Source organism: Cetorhinus maximus, chromosome 12 (assembly GCF_964194155.1).
Source record: "Cetorhinus maximus chromosome 12, sCetMax3.hap1.1, whole genome shotgun sequence".
NCBI classification, from domain to species: domain Eukaryota; kingdom Metazoa; phylum Chordata; class Chondrichthyes; order Lamniformes; family Cetorhinidae; genus Cetorhinus; species Cetorhinus maximus.
Window position 1 is genome coordinate 97,651,260 of NC_135890.1, and position 9,528 is coordinate 97,660,787.

A 9,528-nucleotide genomic window follows, 5' to 3' on the forward strand; every position below is an offset into this window, starting at 1 on the left:
TCGCCACCGATGGCAGACTTATAATAAGCTGTGCTGCCTCACTGGCCGTGAGGAACAAGCCCTCCAAATTATTAGGGCGAAGGGCATAGAAAGAGTGCACAGGGGAGAACTTGTGGCTTTGTGGCAGCCCAAAAAGTTAAGTGTATTTTTTCACTTTCTTCTTGCTAATCCTCCACATTCACTCAGTGAATTTTATGCAGGCGCACCTGCCCATCAGCAGCATGGCACTGTATTGGCCTTGTTACTGTGTGCACAGCCACTTGCCACCTACCCCCATTGCTAATACATGTTCCCTTTCTCTTCATGTAGGGTACTTCCAAAATGATTGAGCTGGCACCAAAAATTAACAGGAAGCTGGCCCCTCATATGAGCACCCATCATGCAAGCACCATCATAGAAACATCCGCCCCAAAGAAACTGGACAGAGAGAGACTTAAACAGGAGGTTATTCTTTGAGACCTCGATGGGTAAACATCTGCCATCAGTGAGGCCCTACACTTTGGGAAGCCTGCTACCTGGTAAAAATGCCTTTCTCTCTTGTGTCAAAAGCATTCCTCCGACAAACAAGGCATTGGTGAGCTGAAGTCCAACCAATTTGGCGAATGTCACTAGTGGCAGCTTAAAAAAGGTCAATTATATAAATTTTGTTGTAACTAGCATCATAAGAGCAGATATATCACTGAGCGAGATCTTGTTTCCAGGTCAGTCCTTAGACAGTGACATAACATAGTTACAGCTGTCCTCAGAAAGCAGAGAGCAAAGGCTAGGTATTCAGTCTGGGTTGGCGAATGTAGTTCTTGTGCCATACGTGGTGTGGGTGCCAGACACTTGCCATTCTTCTCTATGCTGGAACTGCTCTTCCCCTCTCAAGTCCAATACACTTGTTGGTAGGTGCACAGAAATGCTTATGCTGAGCATATGGTTGGAACTGAGGTTGGCATTTGACAGCAGTAATGCGGGAAACCTGTGCAAAAGGACTCCTGTGTTGAAAAAAAGCAGAAGAGCTAAAGCAAAATCTATGGTCTTAAACATGAAACAATCACCACTTTAATACTGGATGTGCTGTCGTAACCACCATGGGAAATTCCAGAAGCACATGTTTCAAAGCAGCTGTGTAGGACACAAAGATTGGACCAATAAGAAGCCATGGGGGAATATGTAATGGGACTTATTAGCATTAACTTAAATCATTTTCAATGTGTCTTGCGTACCCTTGCAGTTTAGCCTGAAAAAAATTGTCGAGCACTTTCTGTCATGGAATCGACAATGCAGCGTTGCCGTACTCTGTTTCTCTGCTGTTTCTGCATTGCTCACCTGCCGGTGCGAGGGGGTCATTCCCTGAGCACAAAATCAGGGAATTGACTCCAGAAATGACCATTTATCAATGAGCTACAATACCATTAAAATCCTGGGGATGGTGCTACTTAGCTATTGGAAATCCTATCTGCTGTGCCAGTAAAAGCTGGGTTTTGCTGCAGGCCGACAAGCAGATTTTATCCATGCTGAAGAGAGAATTTTTAAACTTTCTTTTCCTCCCAGTAGGGAGCATCCCACGCCAGGAGCATGCATCAGATATTGAAGCATATGACAAGAAAGTCATTACTGGTACTCCTGACATTTTTCTACCCTGCTGGGAGTGCTAAGTTGGAAAATTAGCCCAAAGTATCTAGATAACAGCTCTGTGAATGCCAAAGCAGTGAAAACCTAAGCATTTAAAATTGTTACAGGATCGACAACTTTTTTCTATGTACTTCTTTTTTACATTGTTCCTGTCAAGATGTTTTGTCTTTCTCCTATAGAATAGCCTTTCTCTTGCTGCTTTACAATTTTAAAAAAAAATGAATATTGATGTTGCTAAGAAACAAGACAAACTCTCTTTCACTTTGGAAAACATAAAGACATAAAATTAGCAATTGAATTAGAAATTCTGATTACCGTCTTAAATCTATTCAAAATAATCTGTCAGAAAAGAAACCGGAAGAGCTGTATTGAAATAGAAATTTCCATGTCCTCAATATATCCGAAAGCGCCTCCAGCCAATGGATTACTTTTGAAATGCAATCACTGTTTTTTTAGTCAAACACAGCAGCCAATTTTTGCACACAGCTGGATGACTTAAAGGTCAATGAAATGAATGACCAGTTATTCTGTTCTAGAGGTAAAAACAAAAAGCTAAAAGCTACTGTGGATGCCGGAAATCCAAAACAAAAGCAGAATTACCTGGAAAAACTCAGCAGGTCTGGCAGCATCGGCGGAGAAGAAATCAGTTAACGTTTCGAGCCTTCATGGCCCTTCGGCAGAACTGAAGCATAGTTAGAAGAAGGGAGAAATATAAACTGGTTTAAGGTGGGTGGGGGGGGAGAGACATTGAGGGTGTGGTGATTGTGGAGATGAGCAGATAATCAAAAGATGTCACAGACAAAAGGGTCAAAGAGGTGTTGAAGGTGGTGATATTTGTCTAAGAAAAGTGCTAATTAAGAATGGAAGACAGGATATTCAAAGTACAGCTCTAGTGGGGGTGGGGTGGAAAGACTAACAAGGTTTTAGTTTTAGATTTAAAAATAATGGAAATAGGTGGGGAAAGAAGAATCTATATAAATTATTGAAAAAAAAAGCGGTGGGTGGGGGGTGGGGGGGTGGGGGGAGAAACGGGGTGGGGATGGGGGGAGGGGGAGTTTAAGATCTAAAGTTGTTGAATTCAATATTCAGCCCGGAAGGCTGTAAAGTGCCTAGTCGGAAGATGAGGTGCTGTTCCTCCAGTTTGTGTTGGGCTTCACTGGAACAATGCAGCAAGCCAAGGACAGACATGTGGGCAAGAGAACAGGGTGGAGTGTTAAAATGGCAAGCGACAGGGAGGTTTGGGTCTTTCTTGCGGACAGACCGCAGGTGTTCCGCAAAGCGGTGGCCCAGTTTGCGTTTGGTCTCTCCAATGTAGAGGAGACCGCATTGGGAGCAACGAATGCAGTAGACTAAGTTAGGGGAAATGCAAGTGAAATGCTGCTTCACTTGAAAGGAGTGTTTGGGCCCTTGGACGGTGAGGAGAGAGGAAGTGAAGGGGCAGGTGTTGCATCTTCTGCGTGGGCATGGGGAGGTGCCATAAGTGGGGGTTGAGGAGTAGGGGGTGATGGAGGAGTGGACCAGGGTGTCCCGGAGGGAACGATCCCTACGGAATGCCGTCAGGGGGGGTGAAGGGAAGATGTGTTTGGTGGTGGCATCATGCTGGAGTTGGCGGAAATGGCGGAGGATGATCCTTTGAATGCGGAGGCTGGTGGGGTGATAAGTGAGGACAAGGGGGACCCTATCATGTTTCTGGGAAGGAGGAGAAGGCGTGAGGGAGGATGCGCGGGATATGGGCCGGACACGGTTGAGGGCCCTGTCAACGACCGTGGATGGAAAACCTCGGTTAAGGAAGAAGGAGGACATGTCAGAGGAGCTGTTTTTGAAGGTAGCGTCATGAGAACAGATGCGACGGAGGCGAAGGAACTGAGAGAATGGGATGGAGTCTTTACAAGAAGCGGGGTGTGAGGAGCTGTAGTCGAGGTAGCTGTGGGAGTCGGTAGGCTTGTAATGGATATTGGTGGACAGTCTATCATCAGAAATTGAGACAGAGAGGTCAAGGAAGGGAAGAGAAGTGTCAGAGATGGACCATGTGAAAATGATGGAGGGGTGGAGATTGGAAGCAAAATTAATAAATTTTTCCAGGTCCCGACGAGAGCATGAAGCAGCACCGAAGTAATCATCGATGTACCGGAGAAAGAGTTGTGGGAGGGGGCCGGAGTAGGACTGGAACAAGGAATGTTCCACATACCCCATAAAGAGACAGGCATAGCTGGGGCCCATGCGGGTACCCATAGCCACACCTTTTGTCCCCCTTGTCCTCACTTATCACCCCACCAGCCTCCGCATTCAAAGGATCATCCTCCGCCATTTCCGCCAACTCCAGCATGATGCCACCACCAAACACATCTTCCCTTCACCCCCCCTGACGGCATTCCGTAGGGATCGTTCCCTCCGGGACACCCTGGTCCACTCCTCCATCACCCCCTACTCCTCAACCCCCACTTATGGCACCTCCCCATGCCCACGCAGAAGATGCAACACCTGCCCCTTCACTTCCTCTCTCCTCACCGTCCAAGGGCCCAAACACTCCTTTCAAGTGAATCAGCATTTCACTTGCATTTCCCCTAACTTAGTCTACTGCATTCGTTGCTCCCAATGCGGTCTCCTCTACATTGGAGAGACCAAACGCAAACTGGGCGACCGCTTTGCGGAACACCTGCGGTCTGTCCGCAAGAAAGACCCAAACCTCCCTGTCGCTTGCCATTTTAACACTCCACCCTGTTCTCTTGCCCACATGTCTGTCCTTGGCTTGCTGCATTGTTCCAGTGAAGCCCAACACAAACTGGAGGAACAGCACCTCATCTTCCGACTAGGCACTTTACAGCCTTCCGGGCTGAATATTGAATTCAACAACTTTAGATCTTAAACTCCCCCTCCCCCCATCCCCACCCCGTTTCTCCCCCCACCCCCCCACCCCCCACCCACCGCTTTTTTTTTCAATAATTTATATAGATTCTTCTTTCCCCACCTATTTCCATTATTTTTAAATCTAAAACTAAAACCTTGTTAGTCTTTCCACCCCACCCCCACTAGAGCTGTACTTTGAATATCCTGTCTTCCATTCTTAATTAGCACTTTTCTTAGACAAATATCACCACCTTCAACACCTCTTTGACCCTTTTGTCTGTGACATCTTTTGATTATCTGCTCATCTCCACAATCACCACACCCTCAATGTCTCTCCCCCCCACCCACCTTAAACCAGTTTATATTTCTCCCTTCTTCTAACTATGCTTCAGTTCTGCCGAAGGGCCATGAAGGCTCGAAACGTTAACTGATTTCTTCTCCGCCGATGCTGCCAGACCTGCTGAGTTTTTCCAGGTAATTCTCTTTTTGTTCTGTTCTAGAGGTGTTGGTTGAAGGATAAATATTGGCCATGACAGCAGCTGAACTCCCTGGTCTTCAGAAAAGTGCTATTGCATCTTTTACATTCACCTGAACACCAGACAGGGCCTAATTTGATCACAATTCAGCAGAAAGATGAAAGCAGCAAAATACGTTGACATAATACCTTTAACATCATAATATCCTAAGCTGTTTCACAAATGTGTAATCATGTAAAAAAAATGGACGCTGAGCCAAAGAAAGATATATTAGGGAGGGCGACCAAAAGTTTGGTCAAAGATGTGGGTTTTACAGAGGTTAGGGAGTTGAGAGCTTTAAAGAGATAATTCCAGAGTCTGGGGCCTAGTTGGTTATGAGCACAGCCATCAATGGTGGGTGAAAGAAGGGTTGAATATTGTAGGGCTGAAGGAGGTTACACGGATAGGACAAGGCCATGAGGGATTTAAATGTGAACATGGGAATTTTAATTGGCAGGTTTTAAGGGACTGGAAGTCATTGCAGATCATTAAGAGCAAGACCGATGGATGAAGGGGATTTGGTGCAGAGTAAGATAGGAGCTGCAGACTTTGGATGTACTGAAGTTTACAGAGTGTGGATGAGTTGGCCAGCCAAGCGAGCACTGGAAATGTTGAAATCAGAGGTGACAAAAACGACATGAGGGTTTCATCAACAGATAAGCAGAGGTGGGTGATGTTATGGAAATGGAAATAAAAAGTTTTGTGATGGAGGGGACATGGGAATGGAAGGTCAGTGCAGGGTTAAACAGAACAATAAGGTTGTGAATAGTCTGGTTCAACCTGAGATAGTGGCCAATGAGAGAGATGGAATCAGTGCAGAGGATACAGAGTTTGTGGTAAGGCTGAAGAGGATGGCTTTGGTCTTTCCAGTGTTTAATTAGAGAAAATAGTCAGACAGCAGTCATATCGCACAATGATAGTGGGAGAGGCTGAGAATCATGATGGACAGGATGTCATTCATGACGTTCTGTAGAGCAGTGTTTCTCAAACTGTGGGTCATGACCCCAATGGTATCGCAGAGGTCACATTTGGAGTCATGAGCTGCCCCTCCTCTAAGATAACAATGGTGACTGTGGAGAGGAGACTGCCCAGCCTGGCGGGACAGCCCTGAACCCACTGGATCAATTCCACCAAAGAGCACAAGGCAGGTGCTGAGCTCAAAGTGCTCTTGACTATCAGAAACAACTTTTAGGAGCGAGTTTGAGTGAGTCCGGGGTGTTTGTGTGCCAATTTGGCATAATTAGAAGCCAGCAAGTGCAGGACTTAGTGACTTAGTGCAGGAAAAACTGGGAGGTCATGTGGCTGAACTGTGGGAAGGTGAGTGGCAGCTTCAGACTTTGTTGTGTTTCTGCTCCTGCCTGCCTGTTGTACAGGATCCTTACCCCAGGATAGCGACTCCATTTTGTAGGTGCTAACAACCGGATCAAAAGTGGGGAAGGGGCAAGGGGCTGGTGTGTTGTGTGTGTGTGTGAGAGGGAGACGGGGGTTGGGAAGATGTGCGCGTGCGTGTGTGAGAGTGCATGTGTGTGTGTCGGAGAGGAGGTTTGGGAAAAAGTGTTTGTGTGTGTGTATGGTGGGAAAGAGAGACTGACTAAAAGTTTGTGTATCGGTGTGGGACAAGAGAGGCTTTACTGAGTCTTCTGACACCAGGGAATATAGAGAGCTTGGCTGAAACCTATACGAGCACATAAAATAATAACAATTTTACAAATTACTTTAAAAACTCAGGTTTTCATATTTGTATGATGTATTATTATACGTTGATCTATAATACACAAATAATTGTTTAATGAATGTTACTATGCTGCTTTATGGTTGTTTTGTTTTTATAGGCTCTGGGGTCCTGCTAATTTTCAAGCGCTAAAATGGGGTCACATTGGAAAATAGTTTGGCAAGCACTGCGGTGGGGCATTTACATTGTTGTTACAGGGTCAGAAATTGGTTGGAAAAATTTAAACAGGGAGTTGTAGGAAAAATAATTTGATAAACAATAACACATTCAAGGCCTTTGAAAGGGAAAGGGAGTTTAAAATTTGCAAGAACAGCAGAATATTTTTGAGCGGGTGGTGATGACAGCATTTCTGAAATGGAGGGGGACTGTATGTGAGAAGGAAATCATTTATGATGTTCGCTAGCACTGGGCTAGGAAAAGAAACTGGGTGGTCAGCAGTTTAGTCAAAGAGGCAGGAGGTCACTCCCATGGACAAGGTGAGATGGAATGGGGATAGGAGAGGAACAAAAAAAAGATGAAGGTTCAGGGCTAGAGGAAGCACCTGGTTTGGCTTGTTGGGTGAGGTAAATGGAGGGGTTCGGGGGGTGCCAGCGGGTCAGCACCTTCAACAATACGTTTTTTCAGTAAAAATGGACAATGGTGGAAATAATTAGCAGGTCAGGCAGCATATCATCTGTGGAGAGAAACAGGGTTCACATTTCAGGTGGTCATCAACCTGAACTGTTAACTCTGTTTCCCTCCACAGAGTCTACCTGACCTGCTGAGTATTTCCACCATTTTTCCATTTTTATTTCAGATTTCCAGCGTCAGCAGTATTTTGCTACTGAATTGTCAATCCTGGAGTGAAGTGGAATCATTCCATCTTCAGGTTCCACGTACATCACGTCCATAAAATAATCTCAGTAAATTCAGTGTACAGGCTCATTTTATAAATTGATGCTGTAATGCTGATTATCTCTTGAAACTCTCATGTTTGTTATTTTACAGGCATAATAGAAAGAAAATCAATTGACCTGTTGCAGAAACACATGCTGATGATCCAGGTAGCAGAATTGCAAAAGGAAACTCCCCCTGTCAGTCCTGCAAGTAGTGCAATAAGTATTCTACCAGTGAATATCCTGACAGCTGGTACAGAGCTGATCAGGTTCATGAAACCCATCAAAATCATGCCACCAATAATAGATGACGAGGTTGAAGTTGAGACAGAAATCGAATCTGGTAATTAATTGCTAGTTAACTGTTTCAGATGTTCCATTTATTCTGATTTCGTACCATGTACTAATATCTGGTTCATCATCTTTCCACCCACAGATGCTGAACTTCTGTTTCCCTTGAATTATTTTCAATTGCGTGAACTGGTTTTGAGTGAATTGGAAGGGGCAAAATAAGTAGCAGTGGCATAGAATGCACAAAACCCTCCCAGAAAATTCAGCAGGAATATCATGTCTGATCCTGTCAGAAAATCAATTAACAAAATGTGAAGCAAAATAAACTTTTTCCAAGCTAATTAAACTAAATTAGTCATTTATACAAGTGTTTTCCATTATTACTCAGTCAAGCCTTTGTGTTATATCTCAAGACTTTTTCTATGTAACATACTAACTTTCCAATATGTCCTTCCAGATCTGTTTCCATGAGAGGTGACATTATTAACCTGAAACTTCACTCCAAGACTTAAAAGAAAATCCTGGCCAGAACTCCTAACAGGCATAATGGTGGCACCCTCCAAACTTTTCCCATACCCTTAGACCACCTTCCCAATGCTACTGAAATCTCTTCCTCAGTACTTCAACATGCATCCCACTTATCAACCTGCAACCTGCAGCATCTTTCCTCTGGCTTCTGTATTTTTAAAAAGGTCACAGATAAAATTCAATACATAGCTAAATAAGCATAATTAAGGAGACAATTACAATTTCCGCAAAATGTGGGCACAACTACATAATATGAATCTGTAAATACTGCTAACACTCTTCTACTATCTATTTATTTCCTATTGAAAATATTGCGTTATGTGCATGCTGCACAGGGCTGCAATAATTTCCAATGTTAAAATGCTGACAGTCATGTGGCTATTACCAACACTACCACTAGGTGGCACAGTATTATCTTTTACAAAAACAGAATTACCTGGAAAAACTCAGCAGGTCTGGCAGCATCGGTGGAGAAGAAAAGAGTCGACGTTTCGAGTCCTCACGACCCTTCAACAGAAGGGTCTTTTACCTACGAATCATCAGCATGCTTTCTGAAAAACATTTCATCTACATTTTTCTCAGTAACTGAATTTTTTTATACTTAAAAGCCAGGTATTGAGAAGAACAAAAAAAACCTTATTTCACATTAATCAGATTAAAATTACCTGTCAAATTATCTTTTAGTACCTTCATCAAATGTTTACTTCAAAACTTTTACCTGTCTAGACTGGTTGTTTTGCCCTTACCCACAGGTTAGAGAATTTTAATCACAAGTCTGTGCAATTTGCAGAATTTCCCCAGCATAAAATCTGTGGTTCCTGAACATATGCAACTTGCAGAATTTCCCGGCTGCAACCTGTGCATTAATAGGAGTTGAACACAAGAACTCTAGAAATAGGAGCAGGAGTAGACCATGTGGCCTGTTCAGCCTGCTCCACCTTTCACTACAATCATGGCAGATCTTGGGCTTCACCTCCACTTCCCCACCTGCTCCCCGTATCCCTCAGTTCCCGAAGAGATCAAAAATCTGTCCATCCCAGCCTTACATGTATTCAAAGAAGGAGCATCCACAACCCTCCAGGGGTAGAGAATTCGAAATGTTCACAACCTTTTGAGTGAA

At 44.1% G+C, this 9,528-nt stretch overlaps 1 protein-coding gene across 1 annotated transcript; it reads left to right on the plus strand.

The window, feature by feature from the left end:
- The first annotated feature begins 309 nt into the window (after nt 1-309).
- Nucleotides 310-8,222, plus strand: LOC144687126 (uncharacterized). Its single transcript, XM_078552879.1, has 3 exons — nt 310-518; nt 7,702-7,932; nt 8,026-8,222. The coding sequence occupies exons 1-3, from the start codon at nt 464-466 to the stop codon at nt 8,100-8,102; spliced, it is 363 nt and encodes a 120-aa protein (XP_078409005.1). The 5' UTR covers nt 310-463; the 3' UTR covers nt 8,103-8,222.
- Nucleotides 8,223-9,528: the final 1,306 nt, after the last annotated feature.